Source organism: Meleagris gallopavo, chromosome 2, assembly GCF_905368555.1.
Source record: "Meleagris gallopavo chromosome 2, MGAL_WU_HG_1.1, whole genome shotgun sequence".
Classification (NCBI taxonomy): Eukaryota; Metazoa; Chordata; class Aves; order Galliformes; family Phasianidae; genus Meleagris; species Meleagris gallopavo.
The window spans coordinates 66,610,167-66,636,625 of NC_139405.1; the positions used below are offsets into that span (position 1 = coordinate 66,610,167).

Below are 26,459 nucleotides of genomic sequence, written 5' to 3' on the forward strand. Positions count from 1 at the left end.
TTTATGAAAGCTTCATTCTCATCTAATGGGACTGTATTTCATTTCTAGACAAATCTCCCTATCTTCAAATTGAAAGAATCTACAGTCAGAAGAAGATACAGTGACTTTGAATGGCTAAGGAATGAACTAGAAAGAGAAAGCAAGGTGGGTAAACTTAAATATGAACTAAGTCTTCATGCACATACAGGGAGAACTGATAATGAAATGTTATCTGTATCTTATAAGCATATAGCTACATCATAAGGCTGATGTTGCAGTTGAAAACTTTCAGAGCTAAAAGTGTATTTGAGGTTTGCTGAAAGACTAACACAGCTATTAGGCTGTTTAATGGCACTGAATTAGAAGTAATCAACTTAAATTCAGTCTATCAGTATGTGGGCAATTACTGTTCTTTAGTCCCGTTTTCCTTCACTAGAGATCTGAATGATGAGTTGGGTCCTCTAAAAGGAAGATGTGACACAGGAGTTGTATAAATTTGCTTACAGGCTGCATTTAGGACACATTTCTAAATGTTTCAGGTCGTGGTACCGCCTTTACCAGGAAAAGCTCTTCTTCGTCAACTCCCCTTCCGAGGAGATGATGGTATATTTGATGATTCCTTTATAGAGGAAAGGAAGCAAGCTCTTGAGCAATTCATAAACAAGTAAGTATTGGGTCTAGATATGTGGAGACAAACTCAGAACTGAGCCGTGTAAAATGGAATTATAGCTGCTAATCTGTTATGGTAGCTACACTAGGTTCAGTAATTAAAACTTTCCCATAATCTCACAATAGGACACATTAACATTACTCATCCAGTGTTAGGTTTGGATATCTTGATGCTTACCTGAACAGCTAAAGTGAATGCTAGTGTTATAGCTAATTTATGCAAATTACTACTCAAATTATAGCATTCAAAAATAGTTCTACTTTGAGAAGCTATCCTGCACTAGGTGAACAATGAAATTTACAGTAGACTTACAGTGGTTTACTTTAATTGCAAATATGAGTTGTTATCAGCTCATATAACTATGCATATTTTTTGTAATATTATAAGAATCTTTCTGAAAATGTTAAAAAAAAAAAAGTGCTTGAGGTATGTATACCAATAGTTTGAAACAGACACTTTGAACTTTGTCACTGGCTTGCTAAGAGTAAATAGATATATCAGTAATAAAGACCTGTTTCTTGCTCTACCACCTGACACTCCTAACTACTCAACATATAGTGATTTTAGGAGCTACTTTAACCTTTCACGCTGTAGGTCCAAATCACAGAATGATTTGGGTTGGAAGAGACCTTAAAGACCATCTTGTTCCAGCCTCCTTGCTGTGGGCAGGCTTCTATCCCATGAGATTGACTGCCCAGGGCCTCAACCAACCTGGCTTTGTATGCCTTCAGAGATAAGGCACCTGCAGCTTCTCTGGGCAATCTCTTGTAGCTCTTCCCCAATCTCTGAGTTAAGAATTTCTACCTAATATCTAACCTAAATCTCCTCTCTCTTAGTTTAAAACCATTACCTTTTGCCCTATTACTATTACAATATGTAAAAGGTTATTTTTTTTTAATAAATTATGTTTAAATGCTAGAAGGCCACAGTGACATTTCTTCAGAGCTTTCTCTTCTCAAGCTGAACAATGTCAGCTCCTTCAGCCTTCATAGAGAGGTGCTATAGCTGGATAAATGAAATACTGTCATTACCTAGTTTGTCAGATCTCTAAAGCCAACATTGTTCATACCATCTGGTTCTGGACTTCTTTCATCATTAAAAAGTTTGAGCTTGTCAGTTCCACTAATATTTTAATCTTGTTCAATAATAATGTTGTTTAATGGGAATGGGAGATACCCTTCAGTTGAACAAGATCTTAATCTGCTCGTATATAGCTGATTATAGTCAGTTTTTTTTATTGATCAGTTCAGGCCTGTGGCTTGGGGAATCACGAGTGAATGACTAGCTTACTAGAAACTAAACTTGCACAAGTCTTCATATAGTTGCTTGCTAGTTCAGTTTGAAGGTATTTCTAATATTTCTGAGCAAATAAAATGCTTCCAACTGTTACTTCTCTGTTTTAAGACAAGTGAGATGAATTTTTGCATATTCAGTTTTGCTTTTATGGTACATGAAGGCAGATGTGCTTGTGCTAAGATAAAATGTGCTTTGTAAGGCTGTATGATACAGTTGTAACTGTGGAGTTATAACTCTCATTCAAGCAGACTTGGGACTGTCCAGTTTGGAGGAACAATACATACTAGCACTGAGTTTATCAACATGCACAGAAAGAAGGTGGCTGACATTCTAAAGCAGCTGATAGTGAAACAGCTTAACTCAAATAGCTGAAGAACATCACAAAGAAGAGCATTTCAGTATAGCTGATAGAAATGGAGTGATCAATTTGCTGATAACGCTTTGAGTCTTACAGCCAGTGATGCACTGATCTTGTGGCAGTATGAAACTTCTTGGTCAATTTTCTTTTCCTTGAAAGATAGAAGCAGGCTGTTAGTGTAGTTATTGATGTAGTGGCAGACTTGAGTACATCTGGAAAAAGACTCATCAGGCAGAACTCAGCTATTCAAGCTCATCAGTCTATTCTAATGGTTGTATTTGCTTGAGTTGCCTATGCCAATTAAAGTTTTAAATCAGTAGCAGCTTTTAAGATTCTACAAAGTATTCTGTGCTGGTGAACTTAGCCTAGAGTGGATCTCACGTAACGTAGTTACAGTACTGCATTCTCAGAGCTCATCTTTATTCAATGCCTAAGATAACTGGCACTGCTGCATCCAGAGAAGGTCACCAGAAGGCACCACTGCCAGCTCTTGATACTCAAGAATGTTTAGGTGACTGTTGTTGAGAAGTTTTAGACAACACTGAGCCTTTTTGAGCTAGCCCAAGTGGGCCAGTTTGCTTGCAAAGCCATCAGTACTACTTGCAGTGCCAGATGCAGGTGGTGTAGCTATGCTGCAGAAGCCGTTTCTGCTTGAACCTAACTTAAGGAGGCATGAGAACTTTGCAAGTGTGTCACCTTAGTGAAGAATACTGAGGGGGGGAAAACGTACAAAATGAGGTATTTGTGTGAAAGCAAGAGCTGGATGTGAGAATAGATCTAGTCTAGCTGTTCAACTACCAATTTGTACCCTTTAGATGAGGGTGAAAGAATGTACTCTTTTCCTGAATTTTTCTTTGAACTTAAAGGCAAACAACTTAGTCAGATATGAGTAAGAAACCTAAACTAGCTATTCCAGGCTGTGTTTTACCTTAGACTGCTGCCTATTTACTTGCACTTGTTAAGGTTGATAGGCTTTGACTGTTCTCAATGCAATCTATCAGCGCTGGGTAGGAGAGCTTTGCTTGTTGCTTTGCCTCAGTAGCCAATTATGACAAATTAATCAGTCCTGTGGAGGAAATAAACACTAATAGATACACGTGGAGAAGTACTATGCTGAGCCTCTGACATTGTCATTTAGTTTTGTGAATAATCTTCCATTTAGAGCAGACATGTTCTAACAGATAATTCAGTTTCAGCTTCTTTACTAGTAAAAAAAAAAGTGGCTTTGTGTAGTTCATATCTGAAACAAAAACCTATGATAGATTCTCTTCTAGAACAGACAAACTCACTCTGTTTCATATCTAAAGACACCTTCAGTTAACAGAGTGGCCGTATCTAGTACCCTTTGGTTAAGCACCAGTGCTGCTTGTGCATACTGAAAATATGACCATGGTAATGTTCTGCTTTAAGTTGTCAGGGCCTGCAGAAGACCTTCACACCCCCTGGTGGACTAATTATTACTCTGTCTGGGCTAACTAAATGAAATCAGACTGAGAACAGATGTGTTAAGCTGTTTTTAGAGAGGTATTCTGTGCCAAAAGCATCAAGACCAATAAAATCAGCTTAACTTGGTTTAACTTTCTCATGTTAGAATGGGTGCTTTGATTGTAGCCTCTCAGCTGCAGGTAATGGATGACATAATATGCTTCCTACTGATCTGAGTCACTCAGAGTTCCTGTGGACTAATTTAATGTAGGGGAGAATGGCAAGTCTTGCCAGACATCGTTGTAGACACCAACAGTAGCTGGAAGTGGATCTATGCTGAAGAGCAAGCCCATAGGTTGTTGGTATAAAAACCCTTGCTACTGGCAAGCTGCAAGTAGGCTCAGTTTGTGAGAACTAACACTTTTTTTTTTTCTTCTCCAGGGTTGCAGGCCACCCACTGGCACAGAACGAGCGCTGTCTTCATATGTTCTTACAAGATGAAGTAATAGACAAAAACTACACACCATCCAAAATAAGACATACTTGAATTCTGAAATCCTTTCCAAACATTAGTGGTTCTTATGCTTGATTTTTAAGAGGTTGTAGTTTGTCTTAGCATGCTGAGGATAAACAGGCACAAAGTATCCACTAACATCAGTACACTGCTTGGTCTTTGCATATACTTTATAGCATTAAAAAACTCACTTGTCTTTTAGCTTAATCCCTCTGATTCAAGAGTACTATATGAGACCATTCACCTCTTGCAATGTCTCACAAACCTTTCCACTCATTTGCAATGACTTAACAATGTTTACTGACTTGGCCTTACTTGAACTTGCACAGTTGTAGTGTCACATGTTCACTTGTATTTGACTAAACTGCTATGCTTTCTGAGGTAGTCATTTGTCTGAACTTCTTTAAGAGACTGCTTTCTTTCTGATAACCCTGTGTGAGATACACTTATGCAATTGTCTTCAAGCTTGTAAAACTCTTTATACTGAAGTAATGAGGGAATTATCTTTATATTCTGTAAGAGGAAAAAATCAAATTTATATACTAAAATAACTTGTCTAAAAGTTTTGAAATAAAAGTGAAAATGCACTTCAGATGTTTGTCACTCTTGACCTCGAGTGTGGACTATCTCATCATTTCTGAGAAGGAAGACTTTGCTATTCTAAGTGAACTAATGTTTCAGCCTTGCTGTAATCTTCTGCAAGGTAGTGCTTTGCCCCTAGCAGCTAACCCTATAATCCCCTTGGATATGGGCATTCACCAATCCAGTTGTATCATAGAATGGCTTGGGTTGGAAGGGACCTCAAGGGTCATCAGAGATGGGGCATCCACAACCTGTCTGGGCAACCTGTTCTAGCACATCACCACCCTCTCAGTGAAAAACTGTCATTGATAAAGTGTTAAAGAGTATTGGTCCCAAGACAGACCATTGGAGGAACTTGCTCGTCACCAGCCTTCACCTGGCCATAGAGCTGTTGACCGTAATCCTCTGTCTATGACTTTCAACCAATTCCTTATCCATCCAATAGTCCACCCTTAAAATCTGTCTCTCTCAATTTTAGAGATGAGGATGTTAGTGAGGAACCACATCAAAGGCTTTGCCAAAGACCAGGTTGATGACATCAGTTGCCTTCCCTTTGTCCACTGATGCCATCACATATAGAAGGCTACTAGGCTAGTCAGGAATTACCTTCCCTTGCTGAAGCTGTGCTGGCTGTCTCAGATAACCTGTTTGTCCTATGTGTGCCTTAGCATGTCTTCCAGGAGGATCTGTTCCATGATCGTCCCAGGCACAAAGGTGATGCTTACTGGCCTGTAGTTCCCTGGATCTTCTCTCTCTTATAAATGGGTGTGATGTTTTCCTTTTTGTCACATTATGAAATGTGGAAAGTACTGAAGGTTGTTCCACTGTGGTGGGCCTAAAGCTGCAGCTCTGTTCATGATAGTCATCAGATACGTGGCTTCATTAAACTTGGAAGAAGGATACATCTTCACTTGATATGGGAAGCCTCAATCTAGATTCAGCTATTACATGGAAATTATACCATTCTGCAGAGAAAGAAATGTTGACATAATCCATGATAGGGCTTTGAGGTCCTTTAGCTGAAGATTAAGGTGGTTCTGATCTGCAGCTGCATGACATGCAAGTCATACAAGCATGCTATGCAATGTGCTTGCTTCCCTGAATGTTTAGAGAAGGAAAGGCTGTAACATTGTGCTTGTATGACCAATGGTGAAATGCAGACTATGAACTTGAGTTTGCAAGTAACAAAGCTGAAATAATCTTTCTCCCTAAATGCTTTTATGGCTAGAAAAGCCTTCTTAGTACTCTGAAATGTGATGTGGAAGTTACCTATCCAGATACTCTTGAAAACCAATTCAAGAACACTAGTAGCAATCTGATCCAGTGTTTTGTGTTCTTAACGGTGCATGTTCTAAACAATTTGAATGCATGTTGGCTTAGAGTTGGTTTTGATGCTTTTTCCTTCTTATATAAAAATATACTCTCTTCTATCACTATGTAGAGAACATGCTACAAACACGCAAAGTTACTAATTTTCTTTAATTAAGACTGTTAATCTCATTTTAAACTTCTGCTCTGTCATTTGTATAGAATTCTGGATGTGAAAGCTTGAGCTGATGAAACATTGGTGGGCTGACTGGGTTATGTGTAGTATCAGTGAACGCTTGTCTTTAAGCATTCTATTTTGTGGCTGCAATAAAACAAGAATTCATTTCTGACTACATCAACAAAGATTATCTGGTTGCTCGCAACCAAGTGCAATCTTTATTTTTGGATTTTGCAATGGAAGGAAACATACTAGTTGCTAGTGGTACCGCTCTGGGTTGCAAGTGGGTTGTGTAAGTTTTGATGCTTGATTCCATGGATAGGACTGTGGGATAGAATCAGTGCAGTCTTTGGTATGTATGAAGGGAGCAAAAATCAGTAATTTGAGTGTCAAACTTTTTAGTCTAGCTTTTCAAGTAGTTCTAGTTAATGCAAAGCAATCTATTATAAAATTCCCTCCTACTGTTGAATTACACTTAAAGGCTGAGTTACTCTTGAAAATGGGGAATGAAAGGTTAAATGTATATGAAGTTTTATTATTTAGATACATAATCAGGTCTCCTTTTTTCTTTTCTCAAATGTTCTTTTCTGTGAGAAGCTTCTTTCTGAAATCAAAGTAGATCTTCTGTCATATCCCTAAAAGATGATGTTATGATCTTTATCATCTGCTGCAGGCCAAAAAAATCAAAGCTGAAGAGGGAAGAGCTGCATACTTGATGTCAGTAGATTCTTCTTGTATTTCTGAAGTGTAGCAAGGACTTTGGAGTTGCTACAACCTCTGAAATTGACAGTATCTTGGATACGGTGGGCATCTGCACTGGCTTCTAGGATTTCTCCTGAGTGTCAGTGCTTTGAAGCTAGCTAGTTCTAGTGTAGCGTGATTCTGCTGCTGTACAATCTGCGGAGGAACACTGTCTGAGATTAGTCATCTAGGGACTGGGACTGGATAGCATACGGCAGCTATCTCAAATCTTAGGTGCAGTTCATGTTTATTGCTGCACAGCATGAGACTTGTTGAAATGGGTATTTTGTCATTGGTTCTGAACAGCAGTGCCCTCAACCTTTTTAACTCATAAACTGAATTGTCACAAGGGTGGGAAATAACTCATTGTTGCCATCTTCAGCTTTCTTTAGAGCAAGAAATAGTAAAAACTGTTGTAAGCGCAGAAAGAACTCTTAAGTGTTTGCTGGTTTGTTTTTTTTTTTTTTTTTAAGAGAGAAATTCACCCCATCATATGGTAAATGCATTCTCAAATACTCCATACAGAAGGTGTTCCAAAGTCTCGTAGTCCACACTTTGTCTAACCTGACTCATTGGAAAACTAGTCTTGTACATGTAATGGTCCTGCTGTCTTGGTAAGAATGGAATGTGAGACTCTTAAGTTTCTCAGACTTAAGAGAGATGGGGTGGAAAAACTTTGACTTCTGTATTTGGAATCCATGGAGTTGGGATTTCAGTCATGGTCCGTGTTTCTTGACACCAACAAAGAATGAGCTGTTGATATACTCTGTACGTTTCCAGTTGCTGTTTTCATGTGTGCAGTCTTCGGTTACTCACTGCCTTATAAACAGTGTGTTTTATTTTCCTTCTATTGCCAGCTTCATCCTGTGCACTGGAGTTTCTTACCCTTTTCTTTGATAACACAACTGGACACATTAATAAAACTCCCGAATCTTTTTAGTTGAAGCAGTGTTTTTGTACTCATCAATCGTGAGCTGCACAACTCACAAATACTAAAAACTGAAATAACACAAAATGGAAAACTTACACAAGTTAGACATCTAATCTGTTTAGAAGTATGTCCCAGAAAAAGCTCTATGTCAGATCCTTGAGAAGCAAATGTTAGAAACCTTGCAGTAAGTATATATATGGATTACAGAAGACGGCTCTGTGCAAGACTTCAAAGTCCCTTTGCCTGAAGGTAGCATCAGCTGTAGCTGAGTTATTCCCTTAATGTTTGTCTTGCCTGTTCTTTAAAACCTCTGATGATGGAGACCCCCCACAGTACCTAAGACAATACATTTTAGTAGGCATTATTTCTGTTCCCTGTTAAGTAGGTTACAGTGGAAGATGCTAATCCAGAAACAAAAGGAGAAGTGTTAAAAGGACAGTGAAAAGTAAATTCAATATATTTTTATTCTTTGTAAATACAATGAGTACAACTTTTTAACTTCACAAATCAGTTAATCCACTTTGTACAGGAAAAGTTTTACTCATTCTATGATAGTCCAAGTGCTGATTTTTCTCAGTGCTAGTTTCTAATAACAAATCAAATTTTGAAAAGTACAGCAGCTATCTTTAATTTTTTTCTACGTGTTTCATACATCAAATAAGCAGCTTATAACATTTTTGTGTGTAAGAGGGTATAGGTGAACAAGGCTTCAAAATTAGAACCTGGAATTTTCTAAAAAGGCATTGGAGACATGAAAGTTGTTAGCATCGTTTCAGTCAACCAACTTTATTTCCTTGAAATAAAATTATTTCCGTTGGTGTCTTTACAGTCATTTTCACTTCTCTGCGCATCTCACTGACAAAGAGTTTGGCCGCCGTTGCCTTTGGTTTCAGCAGTGTGCCAACGGGACAGCCAGCAGGTCACTGAAGCAATCATCTCCATTGGATTTGGTTTTGCTGTTTTTGTCTTCCTTCCTTGACTTATACTCTTTGCCAGAGGCTGTGTGGATGGGTATGTGGGTGTAAGAAGGAGAGAAGGGTTGGGGAGTTGTATAAAGCTCTTCTGTCATGAGATGTTAATTCTGGTGACATCTGCATCACAGATCACCAGTTTTATTTTGCAGGAAGAATGGAACTGCTGTCATATGCTACTTTTTAATCAGTTCTGAAGGCCACTTCATGATGTATTACTGCAGAAGCAATGTTTTGGTAACCTGGTCTTAAATGTTGCCTATTGTATTAAAACATTTTACCAACATAGGCTACTTTTAGAACAGTTCTGAAGGCCACCACATCTCACGTTACAACAGAAGCCAAGTTTGGTCACCCAGTTCCAAATACTGAACAAAACTAAAGTACCTTCTTTCACATTTCGTCTCAGATCTGCCAGTTAAATGAGAGAATAGCACAGTCTTTGTTAACTATGACTGGCATCTGAATTGCCTCCATCCTGTAGTAACAGGAAAAGCAGCCAAATTCCAACCACTTTCACTTTTTCTGTAGAACAAAGCATTCTCTCCATGATCTAAATCGCTCTGTTCAGAGCAGCAGAATCATATCTACTGGGGTATTTTTTTGTCAATGGGTTTAAAGGCTAAACATTCCCAGGCTTATGCTTCCTGTAGATTTTGTTAGTTGAGGCTTATTCTCCATAGATAAAAGTTCTTCTCAAACTGTCCATCCTGATCGTTTGTTTTAAGGAAATTTATATGTCACTGGATTTGTACATATCTGAAAGCAGTCTTGTGATTGGTACATTCCCAATGGTCTTTTTGAAAAACACTTCTTCTATTGTAGATGGACTAATAGAACGTAAAGCTGGTAAAAGCAATAAAAGTTTTCCGAAACGACAGGGTTGTGTAGGGTACCTGGAAAGGAGAGAGGAAAAAAAAATGTTAGTGAAGTTTTTCGATATTTCTCCAAAGAAAATCTTTTATGTTATAGAGAAGATCAATATTCAGTGAATCGTACAGATGGGTGCTACCTGTGCTGAACCCCTGGCTTGTACTCACGTGAGCAAGAAGGTTGACCCCAAAGAACACTCTCTTAATGGAGGTTAGCAGAATATAGAGCAAAGTCCCTGAGTTTTGATTAGCTCCCTTGTTTATTCCCTCAGAGTAGCAACAATATAAATATAGGATCTGCTCTGACTTGTCCCTCCAACAACAACTATGTTCTTGATGCAGTTCAGGGACAAGCTTGACCTATAATAAATACCCAGTCATTTAAAGTGCAATTTAAACTTAGCTGAATTGTCATGGTAATCATTTTGCTTCCTGATTGCCTTACACATTTAATAACAATTGACATTTTGAAAGAATTTTTTTTTATTAAAGAACCTGTGTTTTGTCCCCAGGTAATGTATTTGCATAATAGGATATTTTCCATTCTTTCTCACAGCTTTTGAAGCTAATATAACGCAGGATATGTATTCTACTTGTGCTTACACTGACTTCACACCAGTGTGATTCTCAAGTCTCTGCGTAGCAGTGGTTTCCCTATAAGCAGAAATAGATCCACGAAGAAACATTTCTCCAGACCACCCTCCTTTGCACCCTACTGAGTGCAGCTGCCCCCGCTGCAATCAGAGGGCGGCAGTACTCTAACACTGACTGGAAGGTACACTCAAGACTGAGGGTGAAGCAGGAGATGAAAGCCATTGGTGTCAGTGTGACAGTTCTGATAGCAGAGCCAGGATTTCTCCTTTTCTAGAAAAGCTGCAGAAGCTTTGGTTTCCTGATATAGGAAGATGAGGTTGTTGAGCAAGTAGGCATTACTCAGAATATAGGCAGCCTTTCACTGCATTATTTGCTGCATTTGTTTCTTTGAGAAAAGTAATCTTTTATAAAAGATTCTCTTTAGCTTAGGATTTCCTACAGTGCAAAAATGGAATGCAGATGTCACCATGCCTGGAATGGAAAACATGGCAAGGTGACAATATGTTTCCCTGGCTTTTCTCTCCAACAAGTCCCTCCAGCAAGACTCTCCAAGGAGCACTTTCCATGGGAAAGGCCTCCTGTGAGAACAGGAACAGGTTGCTGTGCAGTGATGATTCTTTTTGCTCTGAACTAGCCAGAACTGGACAAAATTTGTGTTTTTGCTCCCATCTGCAGGGCAGGACATTGCCTTTGGGCTAAACAGAAGTGCTTCAAAGACTGCTGCCAACTACTCTCTAACATGGAGTTGACTTCTGCTAGGCAGACCTGCTGTTAGAGCAGATAAAAGTTTCAGAAACAAAAACAGCATAAAAGAGCCTCTTCCACCACTTCATCTCCACTGTGGTGTTCTCATGGATCTCCACTGCATGGGCTATGATAGGGTCTTCACAGGACCTGCTGCAGCTCTCCCCGGGCATCCTGATCCAGCCAGGAAAGCTGATGCAGAGGGTGTACTCTTTTGGCTTCTCCCTGCCCTTCCTCTATGAACAGTTCCATGGCAGGAGGCTGCTCATCCCTTCAGTAGCGTGTTACAGAGTGGGGATTTGCATTTTGTATTGCATATGTAACCCATTCCTGGGTTTAGCTCTGTACAATTTGTGGGATGCCAGCTACAGCTTGTATAGCAGGTTTTAAGATTGCTGTGCCCTAGGAAACCTATACGAGGTGAGACAGGTAATTTTTTTCTTCTGAAACTGATTCTCATCACTCTGCTCTGATACCAAGATGAGTTTCACAAATTTATTTTTTTCAGTTTATCTGGGAAGAGTCACTAAGCTTCTTTGTTTCTTAATTTCTCTGTGCAAAGTGGGAGAAATGACATGGGGAAGTGTACTGGGGATCATGGGTGAAAGGCACTTACTCTGCCTGATGTTAATGATGTTAAGCATCACTGTTAGCAATACTTAACAGAATAGAAGGTGGAGGAAATCTAGCCTTTGAGAATGCAAAACGCCCCACAGCAGTATCACTTCTCAGAGGAAAATCTCTCCTTCTCCCATTTTCCATTTGTCTGAATAAACACCATTCTCCTCATTTCCTTGGGAAATGCCTCATTCCAGGAGGCCGGGTGATGTAAAAACCTGGGTGATTATGTCCTCTCTGCCACAGCGGGAGCGGGATGTCAGCCCTGCAGCTGCGGGAGGGATTCGACGGAGCTGACCTGGTATGGATGTAGCTGTTCAGGGTGAGCTGGGCCTCGTCCTGGAGGGCGGCAATGGCAGCGGCGTTCCGGAAGCTCCTCAGCTCGGACCCGCTGTGTGTCGGCACTGAAAAGCAGATGGTTACAGCTCAGTGGGGTCAAGACAGACCAGCCGGCACTACCCGCGTACATTAAGCAGTCTCACTAGTTCCCCAGTGCTCTGCTGTCAGCCTTTCAAAGCACAGCACTGACTATTGCAATTCCATACCAGGGAGCAATTGAGTGGTGCGGTGCTACGTGTGCTTTAGAACGTCATTTTCACTTTTACGTGGCAGCTTCGAAGCTATCGGGCCAGATAGGTGTGAGGTGACTTCTGCTTACCAGCTTTGAAAGTGACGATGCATTTGAGACAGGCAAATTCAGTAGCATCTAGCCGGAGTTGTCTAAATCTAGCCACAACCTCCTGTAAAGCCTGTATTTCTGAAATAATTTTATTCAGCTTCTGAGAATCTGTATTGTCACCGTTCATGCCTGAAACAGAAACAGATGAAATAAATAATATTAAATGCATTTGCTTTATTTTATATTGATTTCTGACAAAATCCTGCATATCGATATCCATTCTATTGTCACACTTGTCTATCTGGTTCCATGTAAACTGACTATATTGTATGAAAGTTAATATAAAATCTTCTCTTGGATGATAACAAACACAGTAATTTGCATTTAAATGACAATGCAAGCAGTCATGAATACAACAAAACAACATTATTTGCATTTAAATATAGATTTATAAATGACAGGTATGCTCTATTGTTCAGTAGGGATTTGTTATTCTTTACATGTTGTTCTTTTTTCAGTAATGTATTTTTATGGTAATTTTTGTAACAAAGTCATTAAATTGTGCAATTCTTACCAGATACAGCCAGTAGAGTGTTAGCATCAACTGGAATGGCCCATTGTGCTATTCCTAGAACAAACAGTTCTCTCCAAGCATCTTCCAAAAGCATCAGCTGTCATACAATAGATGTACAATATAACATAGTGTATAATTTATAGATTTACAAACAATTTAAATATGTAAATTTCTGTTATTTTAAAAACTGCTTTAAATGCTTGTCATGGTATTTTCCCCACCGAATTTGTTAGCTCTTCTCTTAGCTTTTAGAGAAGGTGTCTGGAAATGAGGCTATGCGTTGTTGAAAATCACTTGGAGTTGGCTCACTATGCACTGTGTTGTAGACCAAAAGGGAAGAGAAAGGAGAGTGAGAAGTCCTGCCCCTGAGAGCTTGCACTTGACCTGAGCACTTGCCTATGTTTTTCAGCACAACTCCTGGCAGCGTGGGCTTTCTCTTGCTCTCCGTGGGTACATGGAACTGTCCTAGGACAGATTGGAAGAATGCTTTCCTCTTGTTCTCTGGGGATTTTCAGCTCTTCCTAACAGGCATCAGCAGGGCAGTGGGCTCTGAGCTCAGCATTCGAGCAGCTATGCTGTCAGCATTGCTACTTCCCTGCAATTTTTGTACATTGTCTGGCTTTATGAATGATGTGCTTTTCTCTGTTTGGAGGCAATGCCATCTATTTCCGTGGAGAGGCACTGGTGCATATGAGGAGATTTGACTCCTGATAATGCGTATGGCAAAGCCAGTACTGAGAGCATCTAAGGGTTATTGGCCCTGACCAAATCTTAGGAGGGGTGTGGAGGGTCCCAGTTCAACTGACATTTGTTAGCTCCCTGACCCGGCTAAGGGACGTGCTGGGGGACTTCCTGTCTCTCTGTATGCTGGGAGAGATGTGGAGGGGTGAGACTGTAGTCTCCCCCCTCAGAAGGAGTCACCTCATGGCTTCATTCAGTGAAAACAGATTGTGCAGAATATACGGCAAAAAAACAGCAAACCACAATAATATTGCTGTGGTCCCTGAAAATAGCAGCTGCATCTCAGGGAGATAGAAAGGAAGGCATATGAAGTCAAGAAAATTCTGAGAAAGAAATACCTCATACCAAATGAATGTTTTTCTTGGAATTAGATATATGAAAGTAATAGATGATACAGAAAACATGCACTAAAAATGAATCCCTAATCTAAGTGCCCTAGCAGCATTGAGAGTTTTAAGCCACCCTGCTCAGAACAGAATGAGAAGAGCTCTCATAAGCTTGTTGCTATAGTTTTAAAACTTCAGTGTGCTATGTACTTTGTAGAACTTCTACATAACTTGGTTAAGGAAATTGTGTCTAAAAAGCATGTTGCCTCTAGTTACATATAATTTGTTTGAAATAATTTCATTCACAATGCTAGAAGCTGCCCAGATCATTTTATGTGGGGGGAGTCTAGGCACAGCACCAATCTCAGCTCCAGCCAGAGCAAGAAAACCTGCCCTTGAGCCTTGGAAATGCTGCAGTCTGCCTGCCCCAGCCCCTCCTCCAGGTAATCCTGATGGGTATACAGGTTTCTGTATGATATAGGAAATTATTTGCCAGCCTTTCATTTGTTTTTGTAATACGTTTTTTGTCATTCGTTCATGCAGATACAATGGTAGTGAATGGTGGTTCCTGGAAGATATCATTTTCATATGTTCTTTCCCACTGAGCGTTTAAAGTCAGAGGACTTTAGAAATAAGAGACTATTCCAATAGCTGAGGCTTTCTTCATGCCTATGCATAAGTCTGTAAAACCATCAATTAAAGTAATTCATGCTGAAGTCATACTCAGCCCTTCAGAGAAACAAAAAATGCCAGGCTTTCTAAAGGACCGGTTTTTGCTTCTTAATCCATCTCGTCTTGCTAGCATTGCCTTTTCTTGCTTTCTATTGCATTGGGCCGATCTGTCTCTTGGAGCAGCTGAGCAGGCGTGCAGGCCAGCAGGCTCAGAGCACGGCGTTTTGATTGTGTGGCTCCACAACAACAGTGTGACGGGCTCTGAAGAAGTGGGGAAGGGGCAGCCTCTGCTTCAGTCAGAGGAGTGGCACGGCCATCACAGGCCTGTGTCTGGACAGCAAATTTGGCTTCTCCTTGTTTTCTTCCTTTCAGGATCAGGCGGTTCCAGAGTCCCAGAGTCACAGTGTAGTTCCCTTTCCAGAAAAGCAAAAAGCAAGAGCAAATCCAGGAAAAGGTTTCTGATTCTACTCAAGCAGATGTCAGGGATACAAAAAGAGAAATTCGGACATTTACAGATGGGCCATTGTCAATTAAATACTGCAACAGCACTACTATAAAAATCAATGGTCTGATTATTTGTGAAATAAGGTGATTAAAATCAGGGTTATTTCTTCTCCAGCTTTCCTGAACATGACAGGGGACCCATGTGACAAAAGGCCCAAGCAGCTTGAAGTTTTGAGGAAGACATTTTGCAATGAGGTACAGCAAGTGGGAATAATGATCTAGAATGGCTGGGATTTTTATATGTAGTTCACTCATTTTAGCCTTGAAGGTAAAGCAGACAGTGGGTTGTTAATGATGGCAGATGGCAGAAAAGCAGGCCTTGCTGGTTGAGGCGTGCCTGGTCACAGCAATGGAGACTTCCCTTCTCCCTCACACACAGAGATGGCCTGCTGGGAAATGCATCAGTATTATGTCAAATGAAGCCTTCACCTAAGGAGCTTCCCATGAACGTTGTTGGTTGCTGCAGACATCACTGGTCTGGAGATGGGCCCAGCACCTTCCTGCACCCTGCAGCTGTACTGATGCAGCATGCTTGCTGCATCTCCTTGATAGTGGGGCCTGCTCCTTGAGATCCAATGCTGCACAGGAATAACAGCAGCAGAAGACAACAGTAGAAACCAGCATATTGCAGTGAGACCACTGCCTTCCTGAGGGCGGTTACTTAAGGCCTGTGCAGCCTCCTGGGCCCTGCCCATCCCTCCTCTCACACACTCAGTCGCTGACAGCATCACAGCTGCTTGTTGGTCTGCTATGAAGACAGAGGTTTTAAGATCTGGTGCTATAAAAAAGACTTTTCAATAGACCTTAGCTTTATGACACACTGTGATGCTATACCCTTCAGCATAAAACACTGTGTTCCCTAAGAAGCTCAGTTCAAAATCTACACTTGCATGTGTACTGCAACTCTTGCAACATGAATCCATGGAGAGAAGCTAGTTCCTCTGATGTCTGGTACATGCAACATCTGAGGCATGGCATTTCTAGCAACAAGATTGTGAAATTAGCTCAATCATATCAAAGTATTAAACATCTTTTATGATTGGAATTTTGCGTAGATTTCTCCCCTTCCTTTTTATAATTCTGATTACTTTTTTAGAATTAATGCGTTATACAAAGCACACAGCATCCTCATCAAGAATCATTAAGAAATTGCTTCATCTTCTATGGTTCACATGTGATTTACTTGAAGCAAAGACAAATTGTCGTAGAGGAAAACAAGACAGATTAGGGAAGATTTTAATTAATGGTGAAAAAATATTGGGGGCTGGCCAAATTCTCATGCCACTATATTGGACTAATTGTAATGTAAGTTCACAGAAAACAATGGGAACAAGAAAAAAATGTTGTCTGTGTAAACAAGAGGAGAGGAGAGGAGAGGAGAGGAGAGGAGAGGAGAGGAGAGGAGAGGAGAGGAGAGGAGAGGAGAGGAGAGGAGAGGAGAGGAGAGGAGAGGAGAGGAGAGGAGAGGAGAGGAAGGAGAGGAGAGGAGAGGAGAGGAAGGAATGATCTTCAGAAATCACTTATATCCTCCTGGTCTGTAAGTTTAACTAAGTACACCTTATTCTGAAATAGAAAAATAAGATGCTATTCCCATTTTTTAGAAGAAAAAAATCAAGCCATAGGCAATTTCTACATTACTGCCTTTTTTTTTTTTTTTTTTTTTTTTTTTTTTTTTTAAGCGACAAAGTATAACTCTGCCCTAAGCTTTAGTGCTTTTTAGGTCCGTGATAGATAAAAAGGATTATGTGTGAAGGTGCCAGTCTGAGCTCCTTTATCAGGCGGGCCAGACTGATTCACTCCCTCTACAGGAGCCTTACCTGGTCTTGTAAGGACAGGGTGGAGAAGGCCGGGACACTCTTGGCCCACTTGATGCTCATGAACAGAAGTCTGGCTGCTGACTCACAGACAGATTCAGTGGCCACCTCGTAGAGATACATGGGGGTACCATTGACTTCATGTGGGTACTGAAGTCAGAAAGAAAATAAAGTGACTTCACACAGTGTCTCCACAGCAGCCTGCCCTTCCTTTCCCATACAGCTGCTGCTCGGTGAATCGTGCTCATGCCCAGCACACAGCGTGCACTCTGCTGTTCTGCAACCAGGTGGCATTGCTTCAACGAGCCCACTCCACCCCACTCTTTGCTGCTGTCTGTGTGCATGGATTGCACTACAGCAACAGCTCATTGAAGGATGCTGAAGGGAGAACAACATTATTACATCAGGGAAAACATAAAATTGTGGTGTCATCCTTCATGTTGTTACACGATGGCACACCTGTGGTGGAAGAGTCAGAAAGATACTGTGTTTGATTAAAGATTTGTATTTTGTAACCTGTGCTTGGGAGGCTACCCTGGCAATCCAGCTTTGCACAGCAGAGCAGGGAGCACTTGTTTACCCTTAACCCTTTGTCCAACCCCCCAAGTGCCACAGGCTGTAAACAGACGCATAGAAATATCACATCTACCTATAGGACTGGAGTTGGGTGATGTTTCCAAGCATGCGCTGTGTTTTTTTACAAATTTCTGATTCAACATTTCCCCAAATTATAATATGAAACTATGAGTGAGGATCATGTCCATGATGCCACGCTACCAACTCTGGAAGTGTAGAACTATTAACTGCTTTCCTGTCTGATTTTATAAGTGCTGTGAATAAGAAGAATGCCATTGCAATTAGATTAAAGAAAACTTTGCCTAGTGGCTAGTGTCTGGGCAGTTGAGGCCATGGCAGTACTTCCAGTGGGCCGTTTAGAAAATGTCACAGCCAAGAGGCACAGTGCCAACTTAGCCACATTGGTGTGGACAATCTGCATGCTTCGGTCAGCACAGGGAGCACTTTCTGGACTACACCACTATAGAGATGAGTGTTTTGCTGAAGAAAACTCAGTCTCTGCAGCTCATAAAGTTTAAATTTGACCTGAGGATACACTGCGGACAGGAAGGGCAAGTTATCAGCTGATCCTTCTGCATCTACTTCTTGCAAAAGGCACCTCACCCTTTGCACAGAACATTGGGAACGTGCCATTGGAGACTCCACCACAATCTATATCACCTCAAACCTTGCTCTTTGCCATATCCACCCTGTTGGCCCATCCCAGCAATAGATAGACTCTGCAGTACCATTAGGATCTTTGGGCTGACCTTTGGGGTGGGCTGCGCCAGGCCCACCAGGGCCTGCCTCTCAGGGGTGCCAGCAACGGCAGCCAGTTCCAGGCCATGGGGCTCCAGCTGGGAGACAGCAGTGAAGAAAGCAGGTGCTGGCAGGGCAGTAGCAGGAAAGTGTGGGGCACCGCTGCTCTCCTCCTTGTGTCCGCGGAAGTAGAGGGCCACCTGCTTCCGTATTGTTGATGTACGTGGGCCCCGTTCATGCTGCACAGCTGTGGGGCACCGAGGAGAAGTTATGACCTTCATTGGCTGCAGGATAAGTGTCTGGGGGAAGGGAAGGGAAAGGGAAGGGAAGGAAGGAAGGGAAGGGAAGGGAAGGGAAGGGAAGGGAAGGGAAGGGAAGGGAAGGGAAGGGAAGGGAAGGGAAGGGAAGGGAAGGAAGGGAAGGGAAGGGAAGGGAAGGGAAGGGAAGGGAAGGGAAGGGAAGGGAAGGGAAGGGAAGGGAAGGGAAGGGAAGGGAAGGGAAGGGAAGGGAAGGGAAGGGAAGAAGGAAGGGAGACACTGAGGAACTGAGAATGGACGGGGGAACTACACACCCCTTGGCTGTGAGGGGTGGGCATACCGTCTTTGTTCATGTTGACTTCCAAGCACTTCTTCAGCCGGCAGGCCCTGCACTGGTTCCTGTGCGTCTTGTCCACCGGACAGCCCCCCTGCAACAAACGCGGCGAGCCGTCGGGTCGGGGGGTGCTCAGCCCGGCCCTCGCCCTCCCTCCTTCCCTTTCTTGCGAGGCCGGGCCGCCTTCAGCACCCGAGACAGCGACGGCGGCGGCGGCCCAGGGGCGCCCAGGGACACCGGGGGTCTGCGCGCAGCGCTGGGAATGGGGGTGGATGGGAAGTGGGGGAGGAGTGGAGCGCTCTGTGGCTTTGTTTTATTTCATTATATTTCATTATATTTCATTTATTTCATTATATATTTGTCTGTTTTCACTCTGCCTCGGCCCTAGTTGGCGGAGGAAGCGATGGGCCGTGGAGGTAGGGAGCCGCGTACCTGATTTCCCGACTTGCAGACATAGGTCCTGTTCCTCCTGATGCTCCGCTTGAAGAAACCCGAGCAGCCATCGCAGGCGTACACCCCATAGTGCTTGCCGGAGCTGCGGTCCCCGCACACTTTGCAAGGGATGTCCAAAATGCGACCTGAAAGCAGAGAGGGGAGGGAGGGAGAGCAGCTCTGAGCGGCCTGACCTCCACGGGGATTAGCCCCGGAGCCGCGCTACAAGCAAATAATGAAGTGATTTTATAGCCAACTTTCTTTTCCTTGAGCAAGTGTCAGTTTTCGACAATGAGCATTATTCATGCACCACTACGTTTATTTGGGTCTCCTATAATCGCCAAGCCCCACTTTGGAAGGGGAGATTACAGCCGCGGGGGCAGCAGGATTTGCCGCTGGGAGCTGGGGGGCGGGGGCGGGTCTTCCCCCTCCTGAAGCTCTGCACTTTCCCTGGGCAGGGAGCAGTCAGAGAGCGGGGCGCGGATCGGAGCGAAACCAAATAAAACGGGACCAAAGAAACCCCCTCTTTCCTTCCCGTACGAGTCCCGGCGCAACGGGGCCGGTTCGTGCCTATGTGAGGGTTTATTCAGCCCGAAATGGCAGCAAAAAGTCTCCTCCCGCATCTATGCGGCGAGAGGGTGCTCCCAGATCTGCGTCTGCTTCGGCTCCGAAGGGGTGGGAGAACTCGGGCTGGGGAGTACGGCAGCCCTGTGCGAGACCCATCCGAATCCCGCGTGGCTTCGAGATGTTCACTGTCTTTTTCTTTTCTTTTCTTTTCTTTTCTTTTCTTTTCTTTTCCTTTCTTTTCTTTTCTTTTCTTTTCTTTTCTTTTCTTTTCTTTTCTTTTCTTTTCTTTTCTTTTCTTTTCTTTTCTTTTCTTTTCTTTTCTTTTCTTTTCTTTTCTTTCTTTTCTTTTCTTTCTCTTTCTCTTCTCTTTCTCTTCTCTTCTCTTCTCTTCTCTTTCTCTTCTCTTCTCTTCTCTTCTCTTCTCTTCTCTTCTCTTCTCTTCTCTTCTCTTCTCTTCTCTTCTCTTCTCTTCTTCTCTCTCTTCTCTTCTCTTCCTCTTCCCTTCTTCCCTTCTCTTCCTCTCCTCCTCTCTCTCCCCTTCTCTCCTTTCCCTCCCCTTCTCTTTTCCCCTCTCCCTTCCCCTCTCCCTCTCCCTTCCTCCCTCTCTCCCTCTCCCTTCCCTTCCCTTCCCTTCCCTTCCCTTCCCTTCCCTTCCCTTCCCTTCCCTTCCCTTCCCTTCCCTTCCCTTCCCTTCCCTTCCCTTCCCTTCCCTTTTTCTCTCTTCTAAGGACCCCAACCCCAACGCCGCCCCTTTCTTTGGGGGAGCGCTGTGGGCGCTGCGGCCACAGCTGGGGGGATGCCATGCGCGGGCTCTGCGCGGAGCTCCCGGAGAATGTGGGAGCCGAGATGCTTTCAGACACGTCTCCGCCGAGGCCCTAAGACAATGCCTCCGGGCAGACAATGGAGACATTAGATAAAGTGTTAACTTAATGATTCTGCCCGCTGAGCCCCGTCTGACTGCCCCCGAGGAGCGCAAGCTGCCAGCTTCTCCCCAAATGAGAACCGACAGCTGCTGCACACAGCGCGGCGGAGGGACGGGGATTAGGGCCGGCACCGCGCGGGGAGGGGCGGGCGGGAGGGAGAGGTGAAAGCATTCAAAACTTTTCCGCAATTAATAACGAGTGCGACCGCCCCCCCCACCCCCCCGCAGCCCGCCGCCCGCCGCAGGCCGCGGCCCGGAGCTGCAGGTAGCGCCCGTGGGGAGGGCCGGGGCCGAGGCGCGGCCTCTGGGAGCGCGTAATTACAAGTTCCCCTCGCCACCTGCCCATTGGGACACCAGTGACCCGTCAAAAAGTGTAGCATGGGAATTCGGATGGCGCACAATGCCAACGGAGGAGAGCGCTCCACTTCCCCCTGCGGCCCTCCGCATCCGCGGGGCGACGGTCCGCGCACACACACACACACACACACACACAAAGGAGGAGTGCCCCTTGGTGGTAGTGGGCGGGGGGGAGGGGGGGTGAAGGCTCGAAGCACCCCGCGCACACCCCAACCCGTGGGCCGCGGGGGAGCCGGGAGCTCCGGGCCGGGCTCGGAGGTGAGCCGGGAGGACAGGGAGAGTGGCAGAGGGGAACTTGGGCCGCTTTCAAAGCGTGGTTCTCCCCGTGGTTTTAAAGCTGGGGGCTGCTTAAAAAAAAAAAAAAATAATAATAATAATAATAATAATAATAATAATAATAATAATAATCAGACGCATTTCACAGATATATAAAAACTACATATACATACACACACGCTTATATACACCGCAGATGTTCGGTGTAGGACGCACGCATCCGCTCCTCCCGAGCTGAGCACCGCCGCTCCCCGCTCCGCTCCGCGCCCGCCGCAATCACGGCCGCGCTCTCCTCTGCCCAGCAGCACGGCGGTGGGAAAACTCGGAGCGCGATACGGAACGAGAGACGGGAAAACGGAAAACGGTAACGCGGGATCAAGAAGTGGCCGGGGAACTCTGTTTCAAAGCGCCGCGGCTCCCGAGGCACGGCTCCATCCCAGAAGTTTAGCGCTAAGGAAAGGGGGTTTCTCATTCTCGGTTCAGCCGGGAAACCGTTGTGACCATCCCGCGACGGGGGGTCCTCGGGAGCTTTTTTGTGCTTGTCATAATTGCTTAAAGGATAGATGGCAGCCCCGATTACTGTAATTACCATCAGGGGCTGTTGAAAGAAGTTAGCCCGGTCCGGAGGGACGGGGGCTCGCTGCCACCCAGGCGGACTCGCGGCACGGCCCGGCCGGACCCCCCCGCTGCCCGGAGCCCCCAGCACGCAGCGGGCGGTCGCCTGGCCCCGAGACCGCGGCTCGGACTCTCCACGCTCGTCCCCGACCCCGCGAGGCCTCGGGAGGGAGGAGGCCGGAGGTTCGGGACTGGGGGGCCCTCGGGAAGGCCCGGCAGGGAGTAGAAGGGCTCAGCGGCCCCGCGGGCTCCTTCTCCGCAAAACGGCTCCTTCGGGGCAGCGGCTCCCGGCCCTCCCGCTCTCCCCACCGGGCCGCTCTCGCCCGCTTTCCGCACTGAGAGCCGCCGTCGGCCGCGGCCTCCCGTCCCCGGCCTAGGGCAGCGGAGGGGCAGCGGCGAGGGAAGGCCTCGGCCCGTCCCCCCGCCGCCCCCTCCCGCCCCGGCTCCTTTCGAGGCCCGAGCGCGGAGGAAATAAACGTCCGAGCCGTCACTTGTCAGACATTAAATTGGATTGGGTATTTTTTCCCCCTTTGTCACAGACTCCATCCATATTGCGAACTCCGAAGGTCCCGTTGGGATTACTATGACGGAGCCGCTGTGCGGCAGCGCTCGGGCGGCTTTAAATTCCCCACTTATGAGGCGCACGGATTTAGGATTAAGGAAAATGTGACTTTTCCGTTGTTTCTGCTTTCCCCGTTGCGGGATTATTCGGTGTAACGGGAAATGCTGTGCGCAGTGCCGCTTTTAAATCCTCCTTCGGCGGAGCCGCTTACGCGATTCGAGCGATCGGAGTTGGAAACTCTTTTTTGAACGACAAAAAAATAAAGGGGTTATGCCGGAGAAGGCTGCGCAAAGTCCGGTGGAGGAGGCGCCGTGCCCCAAACCCTGCAGCCTCGCTCACCCCATCCCCGAGAGGTCGAGAAGCGAGCGGCGGGACAGCGGCTCAGCAAGGAGCCCCTCGTTCGTTGCCACTCGGGAGGGAAATCTGTGAAATACATACTCCTTTTCTTTCTTTCCTTCTTTCTTTCCTTCTTTCTTTCCTTCTTTCTTTCTCTTTCTTTCTTTCTTTTTCTTTTCTTTCTCTTTCTTTCTTTCTTTTTCTTTCTTTCTTTCTTTCTTTCTTTCTTTCTTTCTTTCTTTCTTTCTTTCTTCTTTCTTTCTTTCTTTCTTTCTTTCTTTCTTTCTTTCTTTCTTTCTTTCTTTCTTTCTTTCTTTCTTTCTTTCGGGATTCCGAACCCAAACCTCCCCTCGCTCCCCACCCACCCCTTCATTTTCTCTTCCCCCACCCCATCCCCCAGGCTCGGGGGGGGCCCAGCAGCCCGGCCGCGCCGTTACCCACTTGTTGATCCCGCCGGCTTGCTCATGCTCGGAGCCCCGGGAGCCGCTCCGTCGGGGCGCAGTGCGGTGCCCCCCGGCGGCGGCGGGCGGGTGGGTGCCTCCCTCGGCCTCTCAGCGCTGCTTCGCCCGCTGGGGCCGACACATCCTCGCCGCGAGGTGTTTCCGAGGCGCGGGGACACGCGGAAAAAAAAAAAAGAAAACAAAAAGAAAACCAAAAAACAAGACGAAACAAAAGAGCAAAAAGGCAAAAAATAATAATTAAGAAACGAAACGAGCCGAAGAAGGAGCTCTCCCCGCGAGCTGAGGCGCTCGGGACCCCGGGAGGGTGCGGGGGTGGCAGCGCGCTGCCGGCGGGACTCGGGGCCGCGGCACAATGAGCGGAGGGGAAGGTGGGATGGAGCGGGCTCTGCGCGGAGCAGGAGATCAGAGCCGGCGAAAGAATGGCAGGGGGAAAAGGCGTCAGAGGAGGCAGTCTCAGCCTCTCGGAAAGTGAACGCTAGAAAAAGGGAAAGGTTTCCAGAAGTTCATTACACCGCTGACTCGGCGCTCGGAGCCTCAGCCCTCGGCCCTATAATATCGGCGGCGCGGTGACAGCAAAGCGGGGAGGGGAGGGGAGATGCCGCCCCCCGCCCACGGCTCTCCCGCGCGTCCCCCCCAAATCCCGACAGCGCGTGACGTCACCGGGCGGGGAGGGGGCAGGGAAGGGAGGGGGGTTCGGTGCCGACGGTGGTCGTGAACCTCCGAGCGGCTCCGCGCCTCCCGCCACCCCCGTCCCTAACGGCGACCCCGACCCAAATAAATAAATAAATAAATATGAAAGAAGGTGGGTGGGGGGGGGGGTGGGGGAAGGAGACAAAAGGAGGAGCAAGGAGGGATAGAGGTCCCGTTTCTCCCGTATTTTCCCCACGGTTCCCCCTGGGAACCGGAGAGGGTGAGCAAAAAGCGAGCTGAGGGAGGAAGGGAGCGCTCGGACGGCAGCTCTCTCTACCCGTGGGACCGTCGTACCCGGGGCACTTGGATGAGGACAGGGCTGGAGAGCAGTGGCTGCACGTCGTCGGACGTTGCTCAGGGGGATCCCGGATAGCAAAGCCACGGGTGGTGCAGGCAGGGTGTCGCTCTCCGTGGACGTTTGCCTTCATGAGCGAAGTCTGAAGCACCAGAGAAGGAGAGAAGTGCATCAGCAGGGTTTGCAGTCCGAAGCGGGACTGCGTGGTAGCAGAGCCCGAACCTGGCCCCGTGTGTGTCCCGCACCCACAAGGCACATCTCTGGCTCTACGGCAGCCCTCATCCTGGTTTCAGCTGGAAAACTGCTAACTTTTTTCCTAGTAGCTGCTATGGTGCTATGGTTTAGATTTGATGAGAATCACGCTGATGACACACTGATGTTTTGGCTGTTGCTGAGCAGCGCAGCACAGAGTCAAGGACGTTTCAGTTCCATGCAGGGAGGGACTCGGGGTGCACAGGCACAGGACAGAAGGAAGACGGAGGGACCCAGACTGGCCAGAAGGATGTCCCGTACCTTGTAGAGCCGTGCTGGACTGTAGCACGGGGGAAGGTGAATGGGAGGGGACTGCTGCTTGGGAATTCACTGGGCATCAGTCAATGAGTGGTGAGGAACTGCACTGTGCATTACCGGCTTTGTATATACTTATTATTATTATTATTATTATTATTATTATTATTCCCTTCCTTTTCTGTCCTATTAAATTACATCTCAGAAGATGTCTCTATACAGAAGATGCTAATACCTAACAAAATTTGCCGTCTCCTTATAATTCCTTAGAAGTACAAATTGCCACCAGCTGTGCTACAGGAGCCAGTGTGCACTCCTCCTCCATAAAGTTTCTTCAGGATTTCAGACTGTTGCTGCAAGGATGTGGTGGTGACATTTCTCAGTTTTGTGTCACAGCCTCTGTTATCTCTTCTTCTGTTGGTGTCTGAAGAGCAAGAGAAAGTCTGAGTGTGACCTAGCCTTGATGAGTTGTTCTTTCTGCCTTTCCCTTTTGCACGGTCTCTGTTTTTTGGATGTAGAGCTAAGCAATCTTCAGTGAAAAGGAGAAGGGAGAGGAGGTGGGAGGGAAAGAGAGGGAAGGAAAGGAAAGGAAAAAGGAAGGGGAAGAAGAGGAAGGGGAGGAGAGGAGAGGAGAGGAGAGGAGAGGAGAGGAGAGGAGAGGAGAGGAGAGGAGAGGAGAGGAGAGGAGAGGAGAGGAGAGGAGAGGAGAGGAGAGGAGAGGAGAGGAGAGGAGAGGAGAGGAGAGGAGGGGAGAGGAGGGGAGAGGAGGGGAGAGGAGGGGAGAGGAGGGAAGGGAAGGGAAGGGAAGGGAAGGGAAGGGAAGGGAAGGGAAGGGAAGGGAAGGGAAGGGAAGGGAAGGAAGGGAAGGGAAGGGAAGGGAAGGGAAAAATAATTTTGTGTAGTGGTTTTTCTTCTGAGCCAACTGTCTAAGAAACTCCCTCACCTAATGTTCCTCCCTATGGAGATAGCTGAGACACTTCTGGAGTTGCTCATTTTGCGCCACTGGTAGAAATGGCAATTCAGAATTATTACCTTGGTTTTGTCTGACAGAAAAAACTCTGTAAAATGAAACACATCTTGAGTAATGACAGTCTTGCTGTCCTAAAATGCCTAGGGGCAAAACAAGGCATTTTTCCAAAAGGTGAAAATCTGAGAAGCAGAAAGATAATCCAATTAAAAGACTGTCTTGTAAACTCTCCCTCTCTCCTGGCTCAGGAGGGATTTCCTCCTGTTTGTACATCCCCTGAAAAGTGAAACCATGCTCCTGCAGCCACTGGGAGTGACTTTCTACGTGTTCAGCTACTGCTCACTGAGAAGAAGGAACCACTGTTACCTCTGGCAGCCTTTTCATCTGAGTTGCTCTCAGCTCATCCTTGAGTTACCAATGCTGCAGAAAGTCAGATATGACCTGTATTCCTTGCGGATACCAGAGAAATGGTGCTGAGTTTCTCCTTTGTGTGTGTGTGCTTGGTGAGAAAAGTCAATGACTGTAATAAACAATGA

At 45.6% G+C, this 26,459-nt stretch overlaps 2 protein-coding genes across 5 annotated transcripts in view; one reads left to right on the forward strand and one right to left on the reverse strand.

Annotated features, from left to right (window-relative positions):
• Positions 1 to 7,996, forward strand: part of SNX3 (sorting nexin 3) — a 32,205-nt gene extending 24,209 nt beyond the window's left edge. For 2 of the 4 annotated variants that reach the window (XM_085217543.1, XM_085217544.1), the window contains 3 exons: positions 49 to 144; positions 519 to 643; positions 4,170 to 7,996. In XM_085217543.1, the coding sequence (XP_085073669.1) occupies positions 49 to 144; positions 519 to 643; positions 4,170 to 4,275 (327 nt within the window). In that variant the 3' untranslated portion in view covers positions 4,276 to 7,996. Of the gene's footprint in view, positions 1 to 48; positions 145 to 518; positions 644 to 4,169 lie in introns of those variants that run through there. The other 2 variants (XM_085217547.1, XM_085217546.1) reach the window with 2 other exon arrangements.
• A 459-nt stretch (positions 7,997 to 8,455) lies between these two features.
• NR2E1 (nuclear receptor subfamily 2 group E member 1) lies at positions 8,456 to 24,818 on the reverse strand. The gene is made up of 9 exons (XM_085217548.1): positions 23,445 to 24,818; positions 19,369 to 19,514; positions 18,943 to 19,030; positions 18,357 to 18,592; positions 17,035 to 17,181; positions 12,975 to 13,071; positions 12,440 to 12,589; positions 12,080 to 12,185; positions 8,456 to 9,849 (listed from the first exon to the last, which is right to left on the reverse strand). The coding sequence occupies exons 1-9, from the start codon at positions 23,467 to 23,469 to the stop codon at positions 9,687 to 9,689; spliced, it is 1,158 nt and encodes a 385-aa protein (XP_085073674.1). The 5' UTR covers positions 23,470 to 24,818; the 3' UTR covers positions 8,456 to 9,686.
• Positions 24,819 to 26,459: the final 1,641 nt, after the last annotated feature.